We start from the raw sequence: 13269 nt of genomic DNA, 5'->3' as shown, positions 1-13269 counted from the left end.
TCCTATGTGAAGAGCTGATGTTTGTGTGATTCTCATGTAAAGGCATATCTATATGATTGATGTGACAACTGAGGTTACACCAATAAGTATAGGATGAAATCATGGTGTAGGAAATGTGCTTTGAGAGACTGGGGGAGTCCAAAAGAGTCAAAGGTATTGGAAAAAAATGACTGAGGGATGAAAAAAGAGGGAGAGCTTGGGGGAAAAAAAAAATGGAAGAGAGGTTAGGTAGCAAAGCAGCCAGACCATCGGGGCAAGGCAGGGAAGCTGGGAAGGAAGAGCAGCCCTGTCTGGAGCAGAAGGTACAGGGACATCACCAAAACAGCAGTGCTAACAGAGGATGGAGCAAGCAGGCAGAGAAAGGCAGTGGGTAAGTAACCTCTTGGCAGTAGCTAGAACAAGAGGAGGGGATGGCAGCCTTGCCAAGGGCTGTAGAGCAGGACAAAATTAATCATACAATCATTCAGTTTGAAATAGGGTTGTTTTGGCATACATTTTCTAAGAAAGTAAAGCAACAATTTTGTTTGAGTTGTGCCCAACCTAAAATAAGTTTGGGCCAAGCTCTTGTTTTCTTCCTTTGGAAAAAGCATCAAACTGTGAGTGCAACAAAAGGGTGGTGGAAGTATAGTTTTTCCCAGCTGCAGATGCCTGCATATGTCCTACTTTAAAGATATTAATTTGTTCTTAATGTGCTTTTAAGTCCTGGGGTCAGGTCCACTGAAAACTCTGAAAAAATTCTGCCTGCGGGCTTTTTGGTTCTGAGCCTGAACCACTGTCTTATTTATGCCTGATTGAAAGTTCAAGTTCAGGGTATTTTATTAAATGTGCTTGGCAGCAGGCTGTGGCAAAGGAATAGATGATAACTTTGAAGGTGTTAGTAAGTCTGTGTGTTTTGGTGAATCAGAGATGATGCACTGGCATAAAGGTTTAAATTATTTATAGTTGTACACAGATGCAAATTACCAGAACAATTTAGAAGTTAGCAGATGTATGTAAATAGTTGTATTTAATTTGAACTCAAAAAAGAAACTAAAATATCCCCTGAAAATATGAGCAAGCTTTTAAAGTTTTAAATTGGAAGGGGAAAAAAAACAAATTAGGTAAAGATGGTTTGATTATCTGTGTTCTTAAAAAAAAAACAAAACACATCAACAACAAAACCCACCATCCTGAAATGACAGATTTTTTGTAGATGTAAATTAAATGTTCAGAAGTGGAATGGTGAAAGAATTCTATTATTGGGGGTTAACCAGGTTAGTCACTGTTGATGATGCTGTGAGCACACCTCCTGTAAGGGAGTGTTATTGGAAGATTTTCAATCTTTGCCTGAAGAGGCTCTGAGCTTTGCCAAATGTTATTTAGCATGAAACCATTCCTATTAGCTTTAAACCGAAGGGGCTCAGAAGTCAAAGATATATAGGGAATTTAAGCCATGCTAATCCAGTATTTCCCAAAACGAGTCTAATGCAAGTTTCATTGCTCTGCTTGTATCAAAATTAGCTTGACTGTATTTAAGAAGCTCTAGTGCCCTCTGACCTTAAAATTTGGCAGTGGTAGATCTTTGTCAAGGGTTTATTTGTGGAAGACCATCCCCAAATAAATGAAGTGAATAAGCCTTTGAAAAATGCGTAGTTTGCGTATGCTTGCTGGTAACTTGCTGCAGTTAAGCTGTTGCACTCCATCTGTCCCCAGTGTTTTCCAGCCAGGGACTAAAATTGGGTTTTCCCTGCTCAGCACGACGGAGCCATGGCAGACCTGAGAGTGGCAGTGAGTCCAGGTCTTCTCCATCCTCTGCACTCAGAGACTTCACAGGCTCAGGAGGTACCGGGAAGGAATCTGGTTCAAAAGGAGATGAAACCCAAGGATGAGGGAAGCCTGGATCTGCCTGGGATACATGGAGACAACCAAAGGGACCAAGTCAGGAGAGGATGGCCTTGGGATTGTTGAAGAGAGGCTGCCTAGCTGAGAAGGTTTTGCTTAATAGAAAGACACAGGCAAGAGGATGGTGTAGAAAGTTATTTTAGAGGGGAACACTCAGAGATGTCTGTGTCCAAAAACGCACGTTCCTGGCTGAGTCTGGGATGGACCCCAAGTTTCCTCAGCTTCTCCAGGCCTGCAGGTTTGCGTGGAGCTGACTGGCAAAACGTGGCTGTTACACAGAAGACAGCAGCGTGCTGCTGCTTGTGTTTTCACCTCCATTGGCTCACAAACAAGAGGCCAGCAGGGTGGTCCAGGGGCTTTCATAGAATCACAGAATAGCTGAGGTTAGCAGGAGCTCTCGGTCCATCTGGTCCAACCCCTGCCCAAGCAGGGACACCCAGAGCAGGTTGCCCAGGCCCAGTCCAGGTGGCTTTTGAAGATCTCCAAGGAGGGAGGCCCCACAGCCTCTCTGGGCCACCTCTGCCAGTGCGTTGTTACCCACACAGCACAGAAGTGCTTCCTGATGCTCAGAGGGAAACCTCCTGTGCTCCGGTTTGTGCCCATGGCCTCTTGTTCTGTCACCGGGCACCACTGAGAGGTGGTGCTCCTGCTGAGGATCCATGCAGGCATGTCTTAAGGTGGAAAGTAGGACTTTTATTTTAGCTACAATCCCCCACTTCATTTGCTGATGTAATTTGACTTCTCCTTAGTGATTGAGTTAAAATAGCTTCTCTGTTTTCCTGTCTTAGTGATTGCATGTGTGTAATTACACCCGTACAGGGAGCAACTTTGAAAACTTATTTTAGCTTTTAAACCCGTCTGAGTGGCCCCCGTTGCCATGAAGACATTCCTTCTGCTCCATCTTTCATTAGCAAATGAGTAATATGACTCTTCTGTGCGAATACAGAATTATCTGATTGGAAGTCTTACAAGATACCACGTCTCTACCGGAAGTTTTAGTATGACTCCCATATAACTTTACTAGCCTTGAAATTGCCTATCCATAAACATGAGATTTAGTGTAGGAGGCTTCTGGATTTTTTCTCAGAGGAGAATTGCCTAGATTTATAAAGCCAGAAAATATCTCCTTGCATTATGGTACTTGCAAAAGCAAAATGTGTTCCGTGGGAGCTACCAGTTTCCTCGTCACGGGCAAAATGTACGGGGGGCGAGGAGGGAAGGAAGGGGGATGCTTCAAATGGAAATAGTAGATGTACTCTGGGGGGAAAGGGGGAACAAATCTGTTCCTCTTTGTATTAAATACAGGTTCTCTCTCAAGCGTGATAAATCCTCCTCTAATGCTGTATTAAGATTACTTAAAATTCTTGAGTAAATAAAAAAAAAAAAACCTCTGTAAAAATCAGCTTTCAAAACCATATGTTCTAATGCATGTGCAGTTATGGGTGAAATTTGATCAGAGTTTAACTTGAGATTAATTCATAGAGATTAACTGGTGTATGTCCCAGGAAGCACATGGAGAACTTGGTGCTGCACAAATGTTTTATCAACTCGCAGCAAATGTTTACCCCACTTTCTGAAATCACTTTACAGAGCTCATGGCAGAAATCCGGTCTATTAACTTTTGTTCCTCTCCTTCTTCTCTCTTTTTTCTTCACAGAAGGAGGTAGAGGAGAGCTCCAGGTTGTACATGTTGTCCCTTCTAACCAGCATCTCTTTCTGAAACTGCTGTGTGTGCATGCCTTGTCTTCATGTAACCAATTGCTCCAGCTGCGGCACTGAGATTCAGTTTAGCATGTTATGGTTGTCAGAGGAAATGTTAACACTGTATGAGTTAAGAGTCTGTTCAGTGCGTAGTACCTCGTACAAAGAGAAAACATGAATGCTTTGGGTGGTCTCCGCTCTTCAATGCTCTGTGGCGTGCACATAGTGTGCAGAGGCACCATGTGCAGAGTACAAATGGTTTGTTTTGTCTTTTCCAGTCTTCCTCTTTATGAATCTTGCCTAAACCAAGCATTTCCTCGTTTTGCATTATTCCTAAGTTGCGTTATTTCATTCCATCACTAATTGTTCTGTATGCTTACAGTAATCAAAGTCAAAAGTACCATTATGTGCTGTAATACTGAGATTAAGTGAGACTACGGGTGCTGGGAGGTGTCTGCTGCAGCTGCCATGCCATTCTAGCTCCGGGCTGCACTTTGCTTTGAGCAGGGCAGTGCTGGAAGGTAGGTATTAGCTGTATTATCAGCTAATATCAGATAATTAGCTAACTAGCTAATAGATACTTAGCTAACTAGCTAATTATCAGCTGTAGGTATTAATTGCCTCTCCAGTATTGGACCTGTTGCCTCACTGCTTGTGGTGCTCAGTTGTGTGGGCAGCCTGAGGGCAACATATAACTCTTTCCTTCTAAGAGGATCCACATAATTTTTTTGTTGGCTGCTGTGTAACATCTTAATTTGTGTTTGTGACTGTGTCTCATGTAGAGAAAGTTCTGGCTGTTAAATTCTGAGTTTACTTTTTTTATTTTCTTGAACTTATGCTGCATGGATTAGGTGCCCGCTGCGCGTCTGTCTCTCCCTTAGCTGTATGGATCCGACTAAATTACCTTCCTGGAGCAGACTGAACACTGTGTGGCTTTTTGGCTTCCATGTAGATCCTATCCATTGAGTTTGATGATTTCTCATTTCTAAGCTTTATTGGTCTGTGTATCAAGAGGTTTGTATCATTCTTACTGGCAAATGTCCATCCATTAGCACTTTATTGGAAGTGCAGACATATCTGGGACTGGTGACAAATTCTGTCCTCTTCTGGCTTTGGTGCAGAAACACTGCAGTCCCCTGAGGCAACTCATCTGTCAGGTGGAAAACTAGTACTGGAAGATTCATCAGGTGGAAGGAGCTTCCTGTGTAGCTTTTCAGTTGTTTTTTAAATTGATGCTGTTGCTGAACGCACTGTTGTTGAAATAATCCTTCTGCTTGTTGCAGCTTTGGATCCATGTAAAATGCATCAAGCTTGAATCAATGAAGATATTGAACCACAAGACCAACTAGTTTAATTGGGATGATTTAGCTTAGTCTGATTCTGCTAATACCCTCGAAGAAAGGATCTAATTAGGCGTGACTAGAAGTTTAATTTAGGTGGTGAAACAGTTGCTTTTGCCTGATTCAGATTCATCTATAGCTAATTTAGGTATCAGAGGTTTAATAACCAAGCATGGTATTTGAAAACAAGTTACAGTGATTTTCAAAACAAATAAAAAGTCACTGATTTGTTTTCCTTATCTGTTGAAATAATGCAGATTTCCATGCTTTCCATCTCTTTTTCTGGAAGAGGACAACATGCTAGACACAATACTTAAATGTGATGGAAAGTTAGGTGTTTAGACTTTTATGCGGTCCTGAAGTTGGCTAACAGATCTGGGGATGTTCTTCCAAAAGAAAGACTTGGTGATTATTTTTTGGCTGCGCCTCTGTTTTATGGACTTTCTTTTCTACATAAATATTTGTTTATTCTCTCAATTGAAACATCTTCCTGTGTATGAGATAAATTGCAAAATTTGCAAATTGGAGCTTTAAATAACTTCTCAAATTACTTGTAATCTTGGCTGCTGCTTTTCCTGAATAAGCAAAACTCCTACTAGATGCCTTCTTAGGCTTCAGTAAACATTGTCTTCCCTATGACTGAATACTGTGCCTTAGATGCTCTTTTTAATCCATTTCAATTTATGCTGCTGTCACTGACATGATTTGGCTAAGCAGCTCTTGGTTGGTAAGGAACTGTAATTACTTGGAGACAACTTTTCAGCATCCTTTCCTGCGAGTTAACGTGCTGCATTACTAGGGGTGACAGGCACTTCCCTGGCCGAAGACATTTGTTGGAAGTGGGTGTCAAACTGTCATCCATCAACATCAGAAATACAAAAACTGAATAGAGAGGTGATGGTCAGTTTTGTTTATGTTTGCTGCTCCATCTCTTTAGTGCTTACTGGAGATCAGGGGAAAAAAAAATCCTGATTCAGACTGGTCTGGCTGCTTACAAAGAGAGATCCAGTGACACAACAGTTCAGAGAAAGAAGTGAAGTAGAAGCCAGACATAAAATTACTTTCTCTGTAGCATGTGCATGTCTAGGTGTTAAATGTGTCAACATTGCCATTCCATTTGTTTTGGGAAGAACAGTGTTAAAAAAGCAAATCAACAAACTCATAGATGTTCCAGATCTTCTTTGCATCCAAATGTTCTTTGCATCTTTCCCAACATTTTCTCTGCTTGCCCAGGCTCAAAGTGAGCCTGGCTGTTGTCTTGGGCTAGACTTGGGCAGATCTGTGGCTGGTGACAAGACCCAGAGCAGCTCCTGGAGCCCTCCTGTGTCCTGCAGCAACTGCTGTCTTCAGATGTGGGAAACTCCCCAGCTACAGCAATTCCACCTAAAACATTGCCATTGCCATTTGCCTTCAAGCAAAGAGGAATGTCTACAGTGTTCCTGCATATAACAGGGATGTAAACTATGGATTGATTTGTTTAACTGGCACTCCTGGAAGTGCCCTGTTAATCTCTGGCAACACTTGTAGGTAACATGGCCTCTGGTTCTGTAACTGTATGCATCAGTGCCACAAGGGACTACAGAGGGCTTCTTGGTGCCCGGTAGCCCTTTGGCAATGTGTCATATCGTCATTATCTCCTATACAAACTGCCCGTCTTCCTTCTTCGAAACTGGTTAGATTTGGTGTCTGTGTTTCCTTTTGAAAGGTTACTGCATGACTGTCATGGTTAGACACCTAATTTTCATCCCCCATTTTTATTTAGCCTAATTTTTTCTATGCTGTATGTTCTCTCCTCCACTGAATAAACACAGAAAAAGGTTGATTTTGTAAGTGGTTTGTCTCATTCTCTTCTTACAGTATTGTCTTTGTATCCTCACACTGGTTTTGCCATTTTTGTGTAAATTCTTTTTACTTTGACGTAGAATAAGATTGTACATGCCTTTATGAAGGAGTCTTGCCAGCACTGTACAGTGTTACTTATGCTTTTATTTCTATGAAGATGCTTCAGCGGATATCCTCTATAGATGATATTCTCTCCTTACATGACTGTATCATAGTGGCTCATGGCCACAGTGCGATGACTAGAACTCATCTGCTTTCACCTGCTGTTCTTCCACCGAGGAACCCCTTGTGTGCAGCAGAACTCACGTCAGGTTTTGGTGTTCTGACCTTTCTATTTCTACTATATTTAATCTGTTGTTGCAATCTTCAGTGTCATCAGTTTTTTCCATCAAGGTCTGAGTTCTGTTCTGTATTGATGATTCTCCCATATTTGTCATCAGCAGATTTTATCAGCAGGTCCTTACTCCCACTAGCTTCCTTATTGCGTTGTCCATGGCTCAGCTAGTAATTTGTTTACCTGCCATAAAGCTCCCCTACTCCTTCTTAGCTTATCCAGCCTGATTAATGTCACATGGCATTTCATCAAAGCTTTTTTTGTTGAAATGAAAATTCAGTTGATAAGTCTTATTATGCTCTAAAGGAAAACGGTTGCTTTGTCAAACCCAAATTGATGCGTTCAAAAACTCGTGTTCCATATATGGTAATTTTTTTTTCTATTTTCCTTATTTCCTATTTTCCTTACCTCCATGTTAATTCTTTCCTTTGTGTTTGCTATGAAGTATTTCAAGCTGTTGAAGCCAATAAAGGGCCTGTGCCAGGCTGGATCACATTTCCTTCCTCCTCTCCCAGTGCCTTAGCTGTGGGTACTGCATCGGCTATTCCCCAGTCTTAAGGCATCAGCCCTTGTTTGATGGATGTCAGGCACTGGTTCCCTCAGCGTTTCCCCAGGGAGAAGGCTGCCTGGAGCAAATTAACCTCTTTTACTTTTGTTCGTCTGGTCATAACTCCTGTTTCCACACAGCCATCACCTGCTTTGGCCCCACATCAATATTGTCACTTACGGAAAGCTCTTTCTGTTGTTTTTTTTGCTGTTTTACCTTGATGATTTTTAATCTCGTCACTACAGAAGTTCTTCCTCTTCTCTTGTTTCCTTTTTATTTACATGTCTGAAATGCCTGGCAAAAGTAATGAAGATAAATGAGCAGAAGTGCAGTTTATCTGGACTCCCAGCATTTTAACTTTGCATTTGTCAAAATCTGAGTGATGGAAGTTCATTTCCCAATCGCACCTTCCCCACATCAGTGTTCTCTACCATTCTCTGTTGACTCTCAGTTGCCTTAGGAGATGGTTATTGCTCAAATAACAGAGCTCAATCTTTTTTCCTCGAAAATAGTTCTTGATAATCTAGTGAGCTCAGAGCTGCAGTATTGCCCTTGCTATTTGTGATCTGTCGAGCTCAGGCCAGTGTAAAGCGTCGCTCCATTTGATGATCGCTTTCTTGTTGCAGCTCTTCCAAGTGTTCAAAGGCAAAGTTAGGGATGTCCTCCCTTCTGTGCTCTGAAGGATCTGGTTGCATTTGCTTCACAAAATCTGCTCTGTTGACCTGCAGTTGAGCCAAGTCCCTCTGGAGGAAATTCAGGTTTCAGGCTGAGGGGTTTGGGGAGTGCAGCTTGGAATGAAGGTGTGTGTACATCGATCATCTAGGTAAAAGAGCTTGGAACCTGGCGTGCTGCTCTGGGTACACAGCAAACGTGCACAAGTGCTGGACCGTGGGTCCAGGCTGCAGCTACCTGGTCTGCAGGCCTTTGAGGTCCCATAGAAAACCTGGGGAGCACATTCAGTTATGGATAGGTCATGTTTCTCACACCTATTTAAAATAAATAAAAATAATGTAGTTTTCAGATCTGTCTGGCTATGGAGTTCTAGAAATAATGAATAGGAAGTTTGGGCTTTTGATTTTGAGACCTCAAACAGAAACTTGTTCTTGTTTTTTTCTGCTTTTCTTGGGAGACCTTGTCTGACACATGTGAACAACCTGAGGTTGCACAGCTCATCCAAAGCACAGGACCAAAAAAATAAACATTTTGGGGCTGTCTGCTCTTATCCTGCATATAAATTGAGCTTAATTCCTGATATTCCTTTACATTGTGATGATTCTCGGGTTGTATGTCCCATGGCTGGAACTACTTAGTTTTCCACTGTGTGCAAGTTACAGCCTCTTGGCAGATGTGATTATCTGAGGTTGGAATATTAGATATTAGCCATGTGTCTTCCTTAATCATATTTTACTGCTGGAAACCAGCTTTTCTGTCAAGGTGTGCAGGAGAATATATGAGCTGTAAACTGGAACAAAGATGCTTCCAGTTACAGATAGACCATTTTCCCCTTATGCAGTAAACTCTCTTTCCTCCGGTTGTAAATGTTGGAACACTCCTCATCTCTAATTGATCTACTGAAGATTTTCAAAGAAACAAAATCTCTCCATAAATACACTCCTATGAGAACATCAGAACATGGTTTGAATTCATGAAAACGAATCCTCATATTGCTGCCTGTGGTGGCTTCCATCCTTCTTGCAAGTGATGGCCCTTACCTCTCGGAAGTTAAATAGTTGCATTTGAATGGATGGAGCTGCACTGGGACTGTCCAGCTTTGGGGGCTGGAGAGTCTTTACATTTGAGAGTGAACAAAGTTCATAAGTGCTTGTACAAAGTACCATGGTGATCAATCATTTGTGCATTTCACACAGGTGCTTTTAATTTATAGTGTCCTCGTAGTGACCATGTTCATGTCAGTGGTGACCTGTAGTAACAGGAGTGCTACCATACCTCATGCTTTTGTTGGGCTGAAAAAAAACAAAAAACAAAAAACAAGAAGGAAGAGGTCATAGAGTGATCTTTAAGACTTCCTTTTGAAAGAGGAGGTGCACTGAACAGGCTCTTCTGGTCCCGGTTCTAGGTGTTCAGTGACATCACATAGCCTGTGTGTCCATAAGACCTGTCCTCATATGTTGGCCTTTGGAGGTGCTTGAGTGACTGTCTGTATGCATTTGCCTGCATGCAGTGTGGTCTGTTATCCTTTACTCAGCATATAAGCTAAATATTTTTTTCTGGTGTTTTCAGAAGCTAATTTCATATTCTTCTTTTGCCTTCCCCCATTTAAGGGTCAAGATGAGGCTGATCCATCAAAACCACCCTGGCTCAAAGGAGGGTAAGTACTATCCTGAGACCTCATTTTGCTGTGTTTATAGTTAGAATATAGTTTGAGGTCTCCAGTTCAACTTAAGTAGAAGTGGCACTACTGATGCTCTTAGTGTCTGGTTTGGGGAATAATCAGGTAGCCATGCCTCGCTTAGAGCCAGGCTGCTGCTACATTTTATGGTCTCCTTTTAAACAGCTAGAGGTGGGCTGTGCAGCTCTTCTGGAGATCTGTGGTTAAGGACAAGGGTTTAGTTGCAATGTATAATCTCTAATATAATACCTCTTAGAAATAAAGGTAGCTTTGGGGAAGCCTTCTGTCTTTGTAATGATGCCTGTGGTTAATGTAGAAGGCAAACCTGGAGTAGCTCTGGAAATCATTGCAGTTTTTCACTCAAACAGTGGTCATCATACCTCTTTTACGCAGGTGAGAATGACAGACTGTTCTTTCCGTAACACACTAGTTTCAGCAAATGAAGCAGACAAGTTCTGATTGTGTGTAATTTCAGCATGCTACTCAGCATAATAGGTGCCAGCATGGTAGCTTCCCTAGAATCCTCTATGGAAAAAAAGAAACGACGCATTTTCCAAGCTGCTAGGTTATGTGCCTCATTCGTGATTAGAGCGATACGGTTTGGTAGTGGTGCACTCATTAGGAGCTGATGTAGCAGCAGATTTGTCCTGGTATCTCAGCAAGAGGTTGGCTTGCTGCACGTACAAGTTAATTCTCATAGTACTGAAGTAAGCTTTCCTAATAAAATGCAAAGTTAAATCAGAGGCTTCATTATACGATTTTCTGCTTTGGGAGTCATTGTTCTGTAATGTTGGTATTCCCACAAAGCTTCCTCCACACCTGCAGATGCCTGGAGCTGCCTAGCAACCCCGTGCTTTCTTAAGGAGTCCAAGACTTTTCTGGAAAAGTGGCAATTAGCAGGAGCAGAAGACAGTGATTTATTCGAACTATAAAGAGCACCTTCTCCTGCTTTAACAAGGAGTCGATGCACTGAGTTTACTGGTGCAGACTCACGAAATGATTTCCTAGCCTGAAAGATGAATACAACTGCAGTCCTGAAATAGTTAAAATTTATTTTGTCCATTCAAGGCCATGTTTGCTCTAGTCTGTAAGTTCTTCCTCTTATATGGGAGATAAAACAAATTAAGTAATGCAGTTTTGATGAAAGTTTGACTTATTTACTATATCCCTGGATGCAAGAGATTTCCAGAAAAAGTGGTGGTGGATTGTGAACCTTTAATTCCACTATTAGCCACATTGTGGCTTAATTAGCCACAACATATATTAAAGCACTTAGGTTTGGAGTTCTTTCATGTGAAGATTAGAGAAGTGGTGTCCTTTGAGGGCACTAATCATCTTCTGTCATCACAAACGATCTTTGCTTCCTTAAACTTTCAAGATTTAATGTAAGATTCTTTGTGATAAATGTCATATTAAAACACGAATTGAATAGCTTCAAGCTATTTGCACTTTTAGCATAATGCCACAGTATCTTCCTGTCCGTAACCACAGGTTTTGGAAAGCTAGCATAGAAAAAAAAAAAATTGTTATTACGGATCAGTTTCTGGGTGTAATATCTCATATCTGTGTATTTTATTTATTAGTGCAAATCATATTCTCACACAGAGATGCTATTCACTTCCCAATATAGCACTCCATAATAATGCTATAAATATTGCAGGCATTGCAGAGGAGAGTTACCCTATTGTATATGAAGTCATGGTGTACATATTTGAAGCAGCGTTAGTACTTCTGTCTGTACAAACTCTGTGTAAAGCAAAGCAGAGATTGTGCTAGAATAGAGATTGAGGTAGCTGAAAGCACAGGCTAAATAATTTTGAAAATTAAGAATCACTTTTATTATTAATAAGCTAATAGCAGGTTATCTGAGTATATAGCTATGTAAGTATTAAGACGCCTCTCTTAGAGGAAAATGCAAGCACCTTTCAAATATTGCTATTCTCTGTCAGTCTGGCTTAGAAGCAGTTCTCTTATTTTACAGGTGCAAAAACCTTAGTCTAACATAAATATTTTGCAAGAAACCAGGCTGTAACTAGACATGTTTCTCAAGTACAATATCTTGTTTAGGCTTGTCTTGAATTATAAAACGTACAATTCTAGTATGTTGTGTTGTTTTTTTTTTCCCTTGGAAACATCAGTGTCACAGTTTCCTTTCAGATGAATTAGAGAAAAAAAAAAAAAACACTTTGAAAATTCTGTAGAAAAGAAGTGTTATTTCCCAGCTGTGCTGTTAACTTTAACAGGGGCATTGACTCTAGATTTTTACTTGTGACTATTTTATTGAATCTTTTCTTCTTATAGATGCTCCCTTTATATTTTGCATATGCTTTCATAATGATTTGACCCAAATTTTTGACCCAAAACTTAGCAATAAATTAAACTCTATTGTGATTTAAATAATACTGGAATTCTTGACATCATCTAAATAGTATTCTGTGAAACCTATTTTACTCCAAAATAGTATTGCTAATATCAGGCAGCATTTTGTAGCTTTAGGACAGCAGAAAAAAATCCTGTTTGATCCCAGCAAGACTGTGCTGAGTTCTTATGCTTATATTTATTATTTGCTGATTTGGGCCAGATCTTTCTGTTACAAGCAAGAAGGGATTATTGCAGTGTAACTCGGGCAAAAATATTTTCTGGAGCTGTGTTGGAAATGAGGATAGCCTTTAGTAGAAATACCACGTAGCCTTGCTGTAAGGATTTCCTGTACTAGAGAACACTTATTCTTTGCCAGAGACTCCAGCAGTTTAAACTAACTGAACTGCTGTAAACCTGCAACTTTTTCATGCCTGAGTTGGTCTCCTGTTCCCAGCTGCAGGATCTAGTGCTCACTTTTTGCTGGCAGAGCAGTGTAGCAGACTGTGAATGGGGTTTGTTCATTATGTAGGAGCACAAAGAACTGTGCACAGCTCTGTAATGCAAATATGCCTAATGCTGCATGTGGAGGCAAGGGTAGTTCATGTGGTCACACTTGGCTGCTCACCTTCCCACCAGACTTGTTCAGCCAGCAGCATCTGTCAATTCAGGCACGGATTGGATGTGTCACCCTCCTATGCCCAGTCAAAAAAGTCAATTTTACCATTGCAGCACTATGGCATGTTTATATATATAATAGACACCTGCCCTTTTTTGACACAGCCTTGTGCTAGGTTGTGCAGTGACATCTTTCTCCATCCTAGCGTGGTCTGCTGTAGTGCAGGTGGTTGGTCATGATTTGTTTTTTTCCTAGAGTTACTCATTTTTTTTTTTTGACTTTTGGCTATATTAAGTG

The 13269-nt window shown here is 41.0% G+C and overlaps 1 protein-coding gene across 6 annotated transcripts in view; it reads left to right on the top strand.

Annotated features, from left to right (window-relative positions):
- UNC13B (unc-13 homolog B) overlaps positions 1–13269 on the top strand; it is a 219894-nt gene that overhangs the window by 117897 nt on the left and 88728 nt on the right. For 5 of the 6 annotated variants that reach the window (XM_083818327.1, XM_083818325.1, XM_083818328.1 and 2 more), the window contains one exon: positions 9928–9974. In XM_083818327.1, coding sequence (XP_083674453.1) covers positions 9928–9974 — 47 coding nt within the window. Of the gene's footprint in view, positions 1–3538; positions 3562–9927; positions 9975–13269 lie in introns of all 6 variants that reach the window. The other variant, XM_083818330.1, reaches the window with a different exon arrangement.

The sequence above is a fragment of the Anser anser genome (assembly GCF_964211835.1).
Source record: "Anser anser genome assembly, chromosome: Z".
In the NCBI taxonomy this organism is placed as follows: Eukaryota; Metazoa; Chordata; class Aves; order Anseriformes; family Anatidae; genus Anser; species Anser anser.
The sequence above is the reverse complement of the archived record's forward strand: the minus strand, read 5'-3'. Positions and strand labels throughout refer to the sequence as shown.